At 58.5% G+C, this 16462-nt stretch overlaps 1 protein-coding gene across 2 annotated transcripts in view; it reads right to left on the bottom strand.

Moving 5' to 3' along the window:
• The window catches only part of NHERF2 (NHERF family PDZ scaffold protein 2), a 32196-nt gene that overhangs the window by 6990 nt on the left and 8744 nt on the right, over positions 1 to 16462 (bottom strand). For both annotated transcript variants that reach the window (XM_068698890.1, XM_068698892.1), the window contains exon 3: positions 1592 to 1768. In XM_068698890.1, the coding sequence (XP_068554991.1) occupies positions 1592 to 1768 (177 nt within the window). The remainder of the gene's footprint in view (positions 1 to 1591; positions 1769 to 16462) is intronic.

The following is a 16462-nucleotide window of genomic DNA, read 5'->3' as shown; positions in this document are numbered from 1 at the left end:
TGTCCCTCTGGGAGAGGAGCAAGGGAGGATTTCCCGTGTCCCGGTGGCTGAGCAGAGCTCGGCCTTTCTGTCCCAGTCCCCGACGCACTGACTCATTTTCCCTTCGCTGCACGCGACCTGGGACCCACCAGCACTCAGGATCTCTCCTCCCAATTGTTCCGCGGGCAGAAAGGGAACAATCGTGATTTCTAGGCATTGTTTGTGCTCAGGAACGAACACACCCATTGTCCCACATGAAAAGGTCTCGATGCCACTCTCATTGCAGGGCTGTTTTTTGCTGCATACGATAAACCCCGGTCAGCGCCGCAGCCTCCGGCACCCCCAGCCCGCCCAGGGGGTGCAGCAGGGCTGGGGGCATCAAATATTTATCGGAGCCCCAAAGAGCCGGCTCGGGGGGGATTGGGTTTCCGAGCTCTCCAGCTCACCCCTCGCCGCTTTGTGTGCGCCAGGCACTTGGCCAAGGGCCGATAAATAAATAACAAAATCCCTCGCCGTGACATCGCGCCGCTCTGAACCGCAGCTCCCCGCGATAAAAACACCGCGGTGCTGGGGGCGAGCACGGGGAGCAGCCCTGGCATGGGGCGGGAGGCAGCCGGCGGCTCCCACGGAATCCTGCATGATTATTCACGGGGCTGGAAAGAGGGCGAGGGCTTTGGTCTTCGCTCACTTCCCCACCTCGGGGACCGCCCGGCTCCGCAGGATGCGCGTGGTTTCTTCCGAGTGTGCAAATCCCTCGTCCCTCCGGACCCAGGGGTGGGGGCACGGGCTGGTACCCAGCCCCAGCACAGGGCATTCAGGTGCTCCCAGCACGCAGGAGCTGAAGCAGGCACCAGGGCTGCTCCTGGGGTGCTGGTTTTAGGATCAAGCCCCCATCCATCTGTCTGTCTGCGCTGCCCAAACCCTGCCCAGAGCGCACAGCTCTGACTGGGGGATCTCAGTACTCGGTAAAAATGGCAAGGCACAAACAAGCCAAATGGGGGGTGATCAGCAACCACCTCAAAAATTCTCTTGTTCAGCAATAAGTGAACAGGAAATCGCTTCCAAGAGCGGTTTTTCTCCTAATCTTTCACAATCTCATGCCTTAAGACCTCTCTGCAGAGCTTTTCCCCCTGTGTTTCCAAATGCCTGCCCTGCCCAGCAGCGTGTTGGCTCAGCTGGGTGGCACCGAGCTGCCCCAAGCCCATGGCAGATGGGGGTGATGGGACAGAAGCAGCTTCCCTGGGTGACTGGGATGGGACCAGTCCCAGTTGTCCCCACAAAGCCACCTCCCCATGCCAGCACCACCAAATGCAGGGTGCTCTCTGCTCCGGCCTGGCCATGTCGGGGAGGTGGCACCCCCAAACCTCCATCCGTGCTCATCCCCAGGTCCAGCACCCTGCCTGGGCACCAGCATCAGGCTCTGTTATGGGGGAATGTGACAGGATCTGATGGAAAAGATCAAGGGAAGGGGGCTCGATTTAGCATCAGGCATCCCAGCTGATCTGTAGGGTCACAGCGCTTCTGCTCTCCCTCTTCCCACTTGCAAAAGGGGCACAGGACCCCAAAAGACCTCCAGGCTGATGGGAACGGTGTGCTGAGCCCCCGGCATTACCTCCACCAGCCGGTCCTGGGGCCGCAGTCCCGCTCTGGAGGCTGGCGAGTCCGGGTCGACCGAGCGGATGAACTGCCCCGGCCGGGACTTCTCGCTGTGCAGGTTGAAGCCGTAGCCATTGGGGCCTTTCTTCAGGTGGCAGAGACGTGGGCACAGCTCTTTCTGTCCGTTTAAATCCTGATTGAAAGAAGAAGGTGTGTGTGGGGGGGGAAAAAACACAGCGTTTAATTTATAGGTTTGGGTTTGCTCTGAATCATAACTAAAACTAACAAGGAAGCAACGTATCTGCGCACCATCCTCCCCTGCCAGCTAAACAGGGACAGGTTAACAAATGAATTTCCTCTCATTGAGTTTATTTTAGAAAACCAATTGTCCAAAACCATTCCAGAGAAATTGAAACAACAAAAAAATGCATTTCCTTCTCGCCAGCAGCAGCCCAGATAAGCCTGCCCCACCCGGGGGCTGCCGAGCCCCGTGGCCGGGCACAGCGCAGCCGGGCAGGGCCAGCACCTTAACCTGGGTTATTTATTTAAGGCAGCGCCGTGCCCTTGGTCCCAGTGACTTCGGCACGGCACGCAGCTCCATCCTCTCCCTCCCAGCTCTGAAACCACGTTCCTGGCCATGGCAGAGATGGCTTCGTGCCCGCAGGGACAGGCTGGCCCTCCTGCATGGCCCCATCCCTGCCCCAAGCTGTCACACCTGGATGCCTCATTATGGGAGGGCTCCCCAACAGCACCTAATTACTGAGGGAATCACGCCCCTTGCCCTGCACACACCACCACCACCATCCATCCTTCCATCCCAGAATCAGGTCTTGCCTGGCTCTGGCAGTGCGGCCAGCACTGACCCCATCCATCAGAGCCACCCTCGCCCTGGCAGCGCATGAGGTTGCCCTTGGTGACCCCACTTCCAAGGAAGAGAACCTTCCCCAAATGTGCTCCTGCCCACTTCACCAGTTCTCTGTGACCAGCTAAAGAACCCCAGAAATAAGTGGAAGCACTGAGCAGCCCCAAGCTGAGCGGGAGGACCTGCAGGACCACCCGACCACCCTCAGCCATCCATCACGGCCGCTCTGCAGCCATCTCCTGCTGGCACAGCTGAGAACTCACAGAAACACCAAGCTGGGCTGGGAGGAAAAGCCCTGCAGAAGTTCCAGCTTTGCAGAGAAGCTGGGTTTTGCAGAGGGGAAGAAATGCACAAGCCCCTGCACATGGTGCTTTCCCCTCCCAGGACGCACAGGGCTGCTCCTGCAGCACATAAAGCTCGAGCTTGCTGCAGGCAGCAGAACATTAGAGGAGCACGTGAGGAGTGTCTTGCTTCCCCCCATCACATGCAAAATGCTTTATGGCTCCGCAGGGCACCGGGGGAGCAGCAAGCAGCAGGTTTTCTGCAGGCTCACAAGAGCCATTTCTGCTCCCACGAAGGCAGCTGCCCCACGGCAACCCCTGCACAGCCCGGCCGGGCAGCAGCCAGGCACACCAACACAGCCGTGTCTCCAGCAGGAGCTGCTTCAGAAATAGAAGCAGGTTTTCTTTTTTTTTTTTTTTTTTTTTTTTGGTCTGTGGTTTAAGGAAAACATTCCCTGTGGCTGGGTTTGAAATTTGCATTAAAAGAAATGCTGCTCCCCTCCTGCTATTAGACCTCAGATATTTGTTTTCCAGATCGCATTTGTGGTACAATCTCTTTATAACCTTTCATTTAAAATAAAGCAGCCAAGCAAAAATTTCCCCGACGTTCCCATCTTGTCCAGAAGGTGCTGTGAAAGACAGCTCCCAACACCCCTGTCCCTGGGTTTAATGCAGCGGGGAGCCCCCCTCCTGCCCCCTCCTGCATTGCTGCGGCCCCGAGCACAGCCGCCAGCTCAATGGGATGTAAATAAATATCCCGACAGAGCTCTCCTCAAGCTGTTTATGAAATACTCGAGCTGGCGGGGCTCACATCAGGCTGGGGAGTTCAGCGGATGGCTCCAGCATGACCACAGCCTCCTCTGAGTTGGGAAGGAGAACGCAAAAAGAGCCACGGAGCAATGAGATTGGCCCCGGTACTGGGATACACGCTGAGGACGGAGGTGGATGGGGAACTCACTTGGGTGCTTCTAGCCAAGACGCAGCTGGAACAGCTTAACCCCACGCCTGGGAAGAGACGAGGACGGAGGCGAGCAACCGAGGTCTTGGCAATGCCGCGGCTCCTCGGGGCCCCAGCGCCCAGCTCCTCAAGAAGCCACCACTGGCAGTGCCCGGCGTGGGCACAGGACTTGTGTGGGCTCCACGGGCTGCAGGGCCCCAGTGTTTACAAATATCAACTTTGCAATACAGCTTAAAAAAAAATAATCAAGGAGGGGGGTTGAAGAAAAGCCCCAGTGACCGCTGATACACACTGCAGCCCTCACAGCCTCGTCAGCCTGAGCTTGCAGGGCGCATGGATGCTACCACGACAAGTTCTGGGAAAAAAAAGACTATTTCCCACACGTTCCTGCCTGTGGAGATGCTCTCAGCATCAGTGCCTCGATGCCCACAGTGGTTCTCGAAAGGGAAAAGCCACCAGCACGGCACCCGCGGATCAATGGCGCACGGCTGAGCGCAGGCAGCCACCAGGACCCCCGCACACGGATCCTCTCGCTCTGCAGATTCAGCAAACTGTGTTTTCCCATGGCCTCAGTGCAGTTAGTTCACCCTCTGCAAACGCTTCCAGCTCGCCTCGTGGAGTTCTTCAACAGCCGGAGAAAACAGGAAATGATTCAAGCACAGAGCGGGGTCAGCGTGTCGAGGGCCCGGCGCGACCCCAAGGGATGCACAGGGCTCAAAGCACTGGGAAAAGGGGCTGCCTCTCTCCGGAAGAAAGGAACACATCCAGAATCACCTACCTGGGCTTAGAAATTCAGGTTTTGAGCTATTTTACTCTTAGCCCATTTTTAAGGGGTCACAGACACACAGAGCGGCTCCCTGTGCGCGCCGTGCCAGCCAGCGGGGTGTCGCAGCCAGACTCGGGGTCACCAAAATAAATCACACAGAAACCAGGCAGGAGAAGACAACTCCTGCAGCAGCTTTTTGGGGGTACCCAGCACCACATCCTGCACAGGCTTGTTCTGCTCTCACCAGCACATCCTGAATTCAAGGTCCTTGAACTCCACATCTTTCTTTAAGAAAGAAGCCCCAGTTCAGCCCCAGCATCTGCTCCGAGCAGCGCACAGAAATCCTCGGGCAGAACTGCTCACCCCTCTGCAGAGATGATGCAGGGCTGTTAAACCTCCCAAATACCGTGGTCCTCAGCCGTTGGAACAAGCAGGTCTCTGATCTCAGCTCTGGAAAGCCCCTCTCTGGGACTCCACAAACACCGAAGATCCCCTCGCCACACTCAGATTCGAGCACATGCTTAAACACTTTGCACTTACGTGCTTTGTTGACACGGAGCCGCCGCTCCTCTTGCCAGCTCTGCTATTTATTTTCTTTACGACCTGTGCCAACGCTTCCCTGGTTCTGTTCTGGGAAGATATTTCCTGAGCTCCCGGGAGGAATTTTGCCTTTGTGAAACCCAAGCCCTCCGTCGAGGCGCTCCCCGCCGCGGCAGCGCGTTATCGGGGCTCCCTGGAACCCACCCGAGCTCTGAAGCCCCGGGGGGGCTGCGCGGTGCCTTCCCACCCCGCTCCCCGCAGCGCCCGCCAGGCTCCGCCGCCTTCCCACGCCACGGCCATAAGAGCCGGTTTGTGTGAGCTACACACACGTACAGGAGAGCCAACAAAAATTAACCGTGTATTTGTCCACTCGCACGCAACAAAGCGAGCCTTTTCCGAGGTATCCAGATCCCACGCCGCCCACTGACTGCACACGGGGGACGAACAGGCAATGGCAGGCTGTATTCCCCCCCGTGAGCATTACTCCACGTACACCCCCACGTATGTACAGATGTGTATATGATCCTAAATACCGCATGGACACAAAGCCGTGGTGCTGCACCCCCGCTGGAGCTACTGCTTGAGGCAAATCGTCGTCATTTTGGAAGGGAAGAGGTTTTGGAAACACTATTCAAGCCGGCTCATTTGAAAAAAAAAAAAGCACAAACAAAATATGAAAGAACAATGAAACACTTAAAAAAAAAAAAAAAGAAAAAAGAAAAAAAAAAGGTTGGGTGTTGCCAGTTCTCACAATCTCACTGCAGCTCCAGCACTGAGGCTGTCCCTGGAGGCTTGCAGTGCTGCAGCCAGTGGCCATGGCCCCGGGCTCAGTGCCACCACCGCGCAGGTCACTGCGGTGACCGGGACTCACGCACAGATCAGATCCCATTCCCCTTCCCGTTCTGTACAGCTGGATGCTTCAGCACACTCACCGCAGAGCCAGCACCATAAACACAACCAGCTCTGACTACCAAGAGGTTCCCATGCAGCTAAGGAGCAGGCAGCACCTCCCCGTGAGCAGAACCTGCCCTTTGAAGCGCCGATGCACCGCGGCGCAACGAGAGGAGAAGCTGGGAAAGGGGCCAAGGCGAGGAAACCGCTCTGCCAGGCCTGCCTGAACCCAAACCCTTGGCCCCAGGCTCCCTCCCGGCGCACACCGCAGCTCGGGGGCTTTGCTGGGTTCTGGTGCAGCTGAATCAGACCCAGCCAGGGCCGACAGAACCGCCCCGCCTGGCCGCGCTCCAGGCTGCGGATCACCCCGCGACACGTCAAGCTTTTCCGCCTCTGCTCCAGCCGAGCTGGAGAAAACACAGGCAGGAGCGTTCCTGCCTAATTTACATTGTTAACATATTTTCTTTCAAGTCGGCTCCCGTGGCGTTTCCTCTCCTTTTGCTTGGGGTTTTGCTCAGAAAACGGCTCCTTTGCTCGCTCCTTTCCTCTCAGAGCCTGGGTGGCACAGGGGGACCCCTGGCCTTGGGATGCCCAGCGAGCAGCAGGGCACCGCACGGGGAGCACCGAGGGGTGGAAACCCAAGCAGGAAGGGGCTGGGGCCACAGCACCACCAGAACAACGGCCCCATTGACACCCGCCCGACACGGGCACCCTCCCTTGGCAGTAACAGTTACATCGGGAGCTGAGCCGCAGGCAGCCTTTAATTGCCACTATTATTACCACCGTTTCCAAAGGCTGCTGCCTTTGCTCAGCTGCGGGGACGCACGGAACTTCCCACAGATGCTCACTGCCCTGATTTGGGACGGGCAGGGGGATCCGCACGTCCCTGCCATGGAAACCTGCTGCCTGCTGTGCTTCAAGGATGAGGAGCCAACCTGCAGCCCCGCTCGCCGTGAGATGCAGGGGTTTGGGCTCGTGCCACAGCCGGGATTACTGCCTCCATTCACCGCCGTGCCAGCCATCCAACGCTTGCTACAGCGGGGCCAGTTTTCATTCCCCTTCCCCCAGGAATGACTCAAGTTTTCCCAGGAAAGCAGCACCAAGAAGGGGGCTATTGTAGCCTCGCATCCCCCAGGGCCTGAAGGACCTCGGTGACACCAAGGAGTAGGGAACCGAAGGAGCAGGGAACCGTGGGCAGGGCTGGGTGAGGGGGACCACAAATGTCAAAGGCTCCCACAAGCAGCAGGAGCAGTGCAGGGCAGGCAGAGCCCCCCCGGGCTCCGTGCTGCAAAGAGGCAGCCGCTCACCCTCTGCCCTATTCCCAGCAGGGATTTGCTGCTCAGCTCTGGGAACCCCCAGCACGGGATGCTCTGGGGCTCCCTAAACCCCTAAATGGCCCCAGGGCCCCACCGGGATGCTGCAGCCCCCCAAAAACCATGGGGAAGGAGTGGGGGCTCCCGGTGAGCCTGCGGCCGCACGCATTTCACCCAGCTCCAACCCACAGCTCGGAGACAGCCAGAGCCAAACGCGGCTTCAGCTCCAGATGTTGGTGAAAAGCTATAAATAACGAGGGGGAAGGGGAGGCCGGGCTGGCGGGACGGCAGTCCCACGGAAACTCCAGCAGATGTTCCCCCTCCTCGCAGCCCCAGGGAGGAGCTGGGGGTGATGCGGGAAGGATTTGGGGGAGGAAGGCGGCGTTTCCAGCACCCAGAGGTGCCCCAGCCACACGGTTAAATTTAGAGGTTCTTATTTAGAGGTTTTGCAGCAGCCCTGGTGCTGCTGCAGGAGCCAGGATTCCTGCTCCCCTCTCCCAGGCCAGGAATAACCCCTGGGGCAGGAGCAGCTCAGCCTCCACGCAGTAAACAAGCTGCTTCCATTTCTGCACAGCCACAACCCTAATTACCACCCTGCTCGCTACCCAGAGAGGTGCTCTGGCTTAGACACCAGCAGTCAAAAAGAGAAAAGCTCACTTCATTCCTCCAATAAAGCCCTGGCAGTTTGACTGACAGTTGCTCTTAAAACTTGTTTTTTTTTTTTTCCAAGCATCTTCTCGGCACCAGCAGCCGCTGCCACCACGTCACGACAGTCAGAGAAAGTTTGGAGCGTTCCCTGGGGATAAACACCAACTGCAGCAGCACTCACGGCAATCACCACCCTGATGGAAAACGAGGAGTGAAAACACCGTGACAGAACACCTGGCAGAGCCTGCGATCACCCCAGACTGGGAGGAGCAGGGAGGAGAAGGGATGCATGATGTTGCAGCACCCCGACCCACAGCAATGGCAGAGGGCAGTCAGAACCCCAAAAACGCTCTGGCTTTGGCACCCAAAATCAGCCAGCTGCCACCACGCAACCCGGGCATCCCAAGGACAATGAGATGGAGCAGCGGGACCCCAGGACGTGGCAGCCCCCTCCTTGCCTTGTGCCCCCCGCCAGGCTCCCTGCTGCTGTCACAGCCCCGACCTCACAGCTTGGTTGTCACCAACCCGAAGCACCAGCACCTCCACTGCCAGACCCGAACGTGAGGCCCAAACTGCTTTAGGGTATTCAAATTGTTTCCATCATTCCAATTGCTCCAATTATTCAAATTCCTCCAGCTGGGTTGGAATAACAGAAACATCAAAAAACTATACATATATATTATATATATATATATATATATATATTATTTTTTAAAGGGCAGAAGCCATGAAAAATTTGTGCTTTTCCTCCAGGGCTCCAGCACTCTCCCCACACAGCCCCGCAGCAGCCAGGCGCCGTGCCCTTGCTCTGGGAACACCCAAATCCTGATGGCTGTGGTCCGGGTGCTGAGCACACACACAGGGCAGGGCGCTGCCTGGATGTGTCCCGCTGCTTTCTCCGCCAACGCGCAGCACAAAGGGAGCAAACGAGGATCACAGGCGAGCTCAGAGACAGCAAAGTGATTCCAATTAGCAGTGGAAAGCATCCAGCCCGGGTACTCAGCAGGACCTACAGCCAAGCTGCAGCTGATATGGTAATTTGGATATTTTCAGCGAGTGAGGTTTTAGCTCGCCGGGTCTGCCGCAGGAAACAAAGCACGAGTTTGGAGTGGGGACAGCTGCACGGGGCAGCAAGCCCCCATCGGGTAACACTCCCCATCGGGTAACGCGCCCCGTGCCTGCCAGCCTGGGCTCTGCCAGCTCTCGAGAGCAGAAACCGTGCCAAAAAGCTGCGCTTCCTCAAGAGCAGCGGGTGGCCTGCCAGGATCAGCCCCAAAACCAGCAGCAACACGCTCTGCATCACCCCAAACCATGCACTGAGGCACCCAGGTACCCCCTGAGCCCATGCACCCAGCTCATCCCTTCCATGCGTTATGGGATGCAAACCTCACGTGAGAGCGGGGCAGTGCCAGGCTGCAACAGAGCCAAGCCTTAGCCACAGCCCCTCAGACCCCACCAGGGGCTGTCATCCCCCGAAACCACCAGGCAGGAGAGAACACAGGATGCAAAAGGTGTGGAGAAGCAGCAGAGCCCCTCTCCGTGCTCCCCAGCACCGTGCCATGGTGTGACAGAGACCCCCAAGCACCACAGAGCCTCTCGGGACGTGCTGCAGGACTGTCCCCTGCCTGGTGCCCCCCAGCGAGGGCCACACACCCTGGGCACGGCCCCCCCAGGCAGGGCAGGGCAGCTGCCCCATGCAGGCACTGCCACGAGCCATGCACCCAGCCCGACCCCACGGGATCCCGCTGCTCCCCGCCACCCAGCAGCGGTGCCAAGCACTGCGATCTCCGTGTCATTTCTCAGGAATCCCCCAGCTGGGGAATTTCTCAGCGAGAGGCTGCAAAAGCCAGCCTTTTTGCTTTTCTTTTTTTTTTTTCCCCCCCCCTCCTCCCCCTCTGCTGGCGTTCAGGCAGCCAGGGAAGCTCGCTCTCCCCAGCGCACGCATTCCCAACCCCTGCAGGGCTGCAGCCAGGCCCAGCACCACGCGCTTTGGCTGGAGCAGGGGAGCAGCTGGCCCCGGCAGCGCAGGGAAACGGAGGGAGGCAGGGCAGGAGAGAGGAGAGAGAGAGGGAGGGAGAGAAAACGCCACGTGCATGTGTTTGCTTTCAGAGAGACAACTTTTCCAGCGCGATCTGCCAAGGGAACTCGCAGCCGGGAAGCCGGCATGCAGGGGGGGAGCAGCTCTAGGAGGACACGGGGCAACAACGCAGATCCTCGTGGGCTGGGGTTTGTCCACAAGGAAAAACACGGGATGTGCCTGCTGGAAGCAGAGGCAGCCCACAGAGCCCCAGGGAGCTGCTTGCCTGGAGGTGGGAGGGAAGGAGGCGAGGTGGTCGCTCCGTGCAGGGCTCCAGCTGCTGGGAAGGGGGAAATGGGCTTCCCACGCCCACCACGAACCTCTCCAGGGCGAGGGAAGGGAATGCTGCTGGACCACAGGGAGGCAGAGACCAGGAACGGCCTCCCAGGGGCAGGGGGCTCCCATGGAGCTGCCCCAGCCCCCAGGGGGATGTGCCCTGCCCTGTCCCAAAGCAGTGGCACCATTGCCAGCCTTGGTGGCACGTCCCGGCGTCCCCAGCACCTCTCCAAGGGCAAACCCTGGAGCCCAAGCCACGGCTCCTCTGCCAGGCAGGGCTCAGAGCACACCCTGCACATGAGCTCGTGCTTGCTTACAGCGAGTCTGCAGCCCATGAGCCCAGGACAGCAGGGGCTCCGGCCAGAGCCACCCCCAGAAAACCATGAACCAGGCGGTATCAGCCTGCCCTTTGGACTCTCCAGCTTCTCGCCAAGGCCAAGCCTTGAGCAATCACCAAATCACTCATTAATGCCGGCCCCCTTAACTGCCTTCATTAATCCCAGCCACCAGCAGGAGCCCAGGAACCCGGCCGTGCCAACCCAGCCGTGCCAGCTTTGGGCTCCCGCTGCAGCGGGGTCACCAGGTGCCACCACGAGGTCCCCAGCCCCACACCAGCACCTGCGGTGACCTCCACCACCACTGCCCCATGGTGACCAGCTTGGCACCGTGGCTGCTCAGGGGACCCCTCCTGGAGACAGGGGCACTCCGTGCAATGCACTGGGGAGCCCCGGGGGCTCATTGCGATGCAAGGGGCACCACGTAGGGCAGGCAGTGATCCATATCCCATGGGGCCAGCACCAGCGTCCTAAAGCCCCCAGGAGCTGCCTGGGGAGCCTGACTTCCCGAGGCAGGGAGCGGTTGTGAGCAGAGCAGTAAATAACCCACAGCCCTGCAGAAAACGGGCTGATGGCTGAGCTGTGGGACATGGGACGGGAGAGCCCGAGAGCCCCCAGTCCCTGCCCCGAGCCCACGCACCCTCCCCAGCCCTAAAGGAAAAGGCAAAGGTGGGTCACGGGGACTACTGTAGACTTACAGAGCCCAAAAAATCACACACAAAGAGGCAGAGACCCCCCAGGCCATCACAGGAGCCCTTTGGGGTTGTCCCCTTCGCTCTGCCACCCAAGCACGGGGGTGGTGGATGCGAAGGAGCTGGGCAGGACGAGCTGATGCCACGGGCTCACGGTCACACTGCACATTGCCGTGTGCCTCCCAGCAGTGCTCCCCACCACGGGGACACATCCACACCCCCCCGGCATGGGGACACGTCCACACCTCCCTGCCCGGCCCCCACCAGTGGGGCAGGGAGAACAGGCGCTGCTCTGTGCGCCCACCGTGCCGGGGAGCACTGGGGAGCGGGGAAGTTCAATAGTTTACTACCAATATTTGTCTTGGCCGGGCAGCACAGCTTTCGGGAGGAAACGGGGCGGGGGGAGGGCTCCCAACATCCTCTGCATTCCTTGTAATGAAAGTAAAGGCAGCGCTGTGGCACCCGTGCCTGGGGTTAGCTAAATGTGAGGCCTTTTTTTTTTTTTATTTCAATAAAATATCCAGGGGGCAACTTTCAGCAAGCAGAAGGGAGTGAGACACCTCACTCCTGGCCCTCAATGGGACATGAAAACTATCCCCACCTCCCAAAGCCCTGCAACTCAAAGCTTTTATACAAAATCTGCCCTGGACACACCACCTGGAGCCGATGGCTCCACCGGAGGCTCTCCTTGACATCTGTAACTCAGCCTCTTTCCAAAATGCCAGTGCCAGCTCCATCCCATAACCCTGCTGGAAATCACGGGATCAGACCAGGACCTGACGCACTGGGGAACAGAGCTGCTTCCCACCCTGCTGCGGCGCTCGGCTCAAAATCCACAGATTTTAAACCCAGCTCCCCAAAACGGGATGGCTGCAGACACCCCTTGCTTGCTGCAGGAAGCCACACGTTTATCTCCACCGGGGTGGCCAAACATCACAGCCGTGCTGGGGCAGATAAGGGCAGCGCTGGCAAAGCCCCACGTAGAGGCTGGCGGTGCCAGGCACATGCAATGGGGGCACAGAGAACCCCCCCGATAACTGCTGGAGCCAGCGCAGGGCTCCGGCTGCAGGTGCCGATAACCCCAGGGGAGGTGAGCATACAGCCAGGAGCTCTCAGCACCCCGGTGTTTGCCCAAAGGAGTCCTGGGCTGGCAGAGAGAGGGGTCTGGGTGCCAGGAAGGCCCAGCAGCTGCTGCAAGGTTTTATTCCTGCTTTTGGGCTGCCCCGAGCACCCCTCAGCACAAGGCAGGTCCCCTGCGTACCCCATCCCTGGGGCAGACCCAGCCCCGATGTCAGTGCAAGCCCTGTCCTCATAAACAGCTTCCAGACAAGAGCGGGGAACTTTTCCAGGCAAAGCAGACTGTTCATCCTTCTTAGAACTAATTAGGGCTCGTCTTAATTAAATCCCGCTAACCATGAACAACCGCAGGGCCAGAATTAACTGCTTTACCTGGGATGCCCTCTGGCCACTCATGCAGGACGGGCAGCCCGCAGCGAGCCAGCGGGTGCTACAGACGGGGAACGCTGCCCGTGCTGGGCACAGGGGGCAAGGTGAGAGCAGCCAGGGTTTATCCAAGGTGACCAAAGCCCCACAAACCAGACCCAGCACCCAGGGGATGGCACAGCCACGTCCCCATCCCTGGTGGCCACGGAGCACCTCGGGGCAGGAGGTTAACCCGCAGGGCAGCAAGCGGGGATTAGCCCGCCCGCCGCCTTTTGTGCCACTCATTTCTTTAAGGGGATTAGTCCCTGTAAATCCATAAGAGGGTTTAATGACATAACACCGCGGGGACTCCTCCGGGTCTCTGCAGGCAGCGAGCCTTGCCTAACGGGATTTGCAGCAGGCAGCACTAAGGCCTGTTATCCTGACCCCACCAATTCGCTGCTGCCCCCGTGCCCTGTTCCCTTCACCCACCCACTTCCAGATGCTTTCCCACAGGTATTCACAGTGGCAGCAGCAGTACCAGCCCCAAGGCAGCGCAGGGCACAGCTCAGTGCCATGTCCCTGTGGGGGGACAGAGCCCCAAAGCCACTGCTGCAGCACCAGCACCCGTAGGGAGGGAGTCTCCTTCCCCTTATGGATAAAGCTACTTTCAGTTTGGCTTTCCCAGAGTCACTGCTGACAGATACCTACAGTTACTCGTAACAGACTTGTGCAAGGATTTAGTGGGAAGAGAGATATTTGGCCAAAAAAACACAGCTCCAAGTCTGGTCACGGTTTAAGCGTACGCAGCAGTCGAACCAAAACACTCAGGAGCGCAAGCAAGAGCGGCAATGAAATTAAATTACAACGTGGAACTTGCCAGGAATAATTATGTCTACAAGTTGGGTTTTAATTCCTTATTTATAGAAACCTGTGGACCTGGAGAAGCCCTTTACTGATTAAGAGTTTAATTTTCTCGCTCATATCCCTGCCTGGAGCCTCCCGAGACCACCGCCTGTAAAACCTCCACACCTAGAGACAGAGCCAAGGACTGGGAGCCAAACCTGGCTCTCTTCAGACCTTATTTTAGTGTGCCAAGCTCTCCTGTAATGCTGGGCGAGCCGCTCAACCTCTCAGCCTCCCTGCCCAAAGAGCAGGAAAGACACGTATGGAGCGAGGCAACGCCACAGCCATTGCCACAGCCATCGCATCTCACTTGCGTGCTGTTACAGCTGCAATCAGTGCGGGGATACTGCCTTGCGGATTAAAGAGAGCTCTTTAAAAGCTCGTTTGGAAGCCGCGTGTGCCTGCCCGACAGCTGGAAGCCGCGGCCCCTTCCAGCCCAGGAATGTGCCGTGAAGGCGGCGCGCACACCGCACGCTCGCTCCGTGTGCTCCCACTCCCTGCGAGCACCTTACCCTGTGCCAGAGCTGCCCCACGCCTGCTGGCACCTTCAGTCCTTGGCCATTTTTCAGTCCCTGGCCATTTTTCAGCCCCCCACATTGGCTCTGCCCAAGGCATCGCCCGCAGCAGCACCATGGCTGGAGCCAAGCGCCTCGAGGCCCAGCCACTTCGCACAGGGCACCAGGCACAACGCTGGGTAGAGACAACTGGAACCATGCAGTTCCCACATTAATTTGGGTCTTGGGAATAAAGAACACAAAACAAAGCCACATTGTTTTAAGGTGAGAAAGCTAAAGCGCTCAACACTTCAGAGCTTCACAGAAACAAAAGCATTTTCTTATGAAAGCTGATGTTTTTGCACCTGAAAACAAACTCATCACAAAAACCATCCCCCCCCCCCAAAAAAAAAAAAAAAGTTTGACCCAGAGATTTCCAACCCTGTGGCTGAAGCCACCCACGGCTGCTGCATCCCATCACAGCCACCCCGCAGGAGCTGCAGCCCAGCCCCACGACAGGAGCACGAGCAACGCGCCAGGACGCAGCAAAGTCACGGCGGAGGCGCTGTGCAGCTGCCAGGGCACACGCAGAAGGTCCAGATCCTGCCAGATGATTTTTAATTTATTTGAAAGCATTTAATATTTGTACTATTGAACAGAACCATTCAACGGCTGGCGCGGAGCCCGCGAGGAGCAGGGCTGTTATTAAAGCAAGCTGCTCGAGCGCATCCCTGCGAGCAGAGGGGGGCCGGGGCTGGCTGCACCAGAGCAAGCTGCAGTTTGAACTGCTCCCAGTAACGCTGGGGTTTTTAAATCACTTTGGAGGAAAGCTTTTGATTACCCAGGGATGCAGAAAGGAGCATTACCCACTGCAGTTCATCCTCTCGAATGCAGCAGGGTCACAACTCTGTGTCACTGCTCAGCAGCCTGGCAATGGGCTGGGATGCTACCACCACCCACCGAGAGGTGGCAGGTCCCCAAGGGGTGACCCCACTGTCCCCTCACGAGGCCAGGCATCCCTCAGGAGCACGTGGCCCCAGGAACAAAGACCCTTGGCAGGGCGCAGCTCCTCCTGATGCTAATCTGCCTCCCGCTCCCTTCCACTTGCTTTGTGTTTCACTAAAAATATCCCACGGAGGAAGTTTCTGCTGCGGGGTGGATGCTCTCCTCCAGGGAGGGGCTTCCTGCACCACCCCACATGAAAACACCCCCCGGTGAGCTCCTCGCCGGGACCCGCTGCCCCGCCAAGCTGCAGGGGGGCTCCTGTTCCTCCCTTCCCTCGGTCCCACAGCCCAGCTGCAGACCCGGGGTCGTTTGGGTGCTGGGACACAAGCACAGCTGGCAGGAAAGGAAGCATCTGACATCCAAATGTGTGCCCCCAAATCCTCCATCTGTGAGGGACCAGGGTGCAGAGCCAGGGCTGACCCTGCCAAAGCGCAGCACGGAGAGCATCGCGCTGCTGTCTGCACCTTGGGGTGCTGGGGAGTGCCCCCAGGACAGGAGGAGCAGGATGAGGCTCAGACCCCTGCTGAGAGCTGTGAGTGCTGCAGCACTGCGGGGTCATCAAATCAGGGCTCCAGCAAATCCCACTGCACCAGCCATTTTCCTACACCTGCCCAAAAGTGATACCAAAACAAATAAAAGAAGTTAACAGACTGCTGATACACAAGGGGGGGAGCAGACTTGGAGGCACAGAGCTAGGACTGCCCTGTCTGCAGCAAGGCAATGGGGCCAGAGCCCCCCAAACAGCACAGACCCCGAGATGCTGCACAGCCCTGCACCACGGAGAGCTGCAAGAAACACATCCAGCTCCCGAAAAGGCACTCCACAAAAACACAGCTTTCAGCCCACTCCTTTTAACAAAGCCCCAGTGCCCGGAACTATCAGGGAAAAACAGCCTGAAAATGTGATTATTTGTGCACATTTGCCCTATCCCCATCTCCAAGGCGCTGCAGCTGCTCCCGTGCCCCCCGCGTTGTCCTCGCACCGAGTCCACCCGGCCCCGCGACACTCGATGCCGGCGAGCCCGGCACTATCAATAATGCAGCGGGGTCAGCGCCAGCGCGGGGCCACCGGCTTCCCCGCGGCTCAGCTGCACGCCAGCCTCTGCCTCTCGGATGGGATTAGCACGCTAATCCCAAAAGAAAGCCCAGCTTCAGCTCCTTGGGCTGGGCTCCAGCCGTGACAGAGCCCTTTGCCCATCCCGTGCACCCCTGGGTGCTGCCTCCCTGCCTCTCCTTTTGGGAATTTTCTCTTCTCCAGCATGGGCCAGGGGAGCTGTGCTTCCATCCCAGACCCTCGGATGGACACAGCAGAGCAGCACCCAGCTGCTGTGGGCATCGCTGGGCAGCAGCTCCAGTGCAGAAAGGGCTTCACAAAGGTTTTTAGAGGAAAAAAAAAGACAAGGTGGATATATGCCTGCTTTT

The sequence above is a fragment of the Anas acuta genome, chromosome 15 (assembly GCF_963932015.1).
Source record: "Anas acuta chromosome 15, bAnaAcu1.1, whole genome shotgun sequence".
NCBI lineage: Eukaryota > Metazoa > Chordata > Aves > Anseriformes > Anatidae > Anas > Anas acuta.
This window is presented reverse-complemented; position numbering and strand designations above follow the sequence as displayed.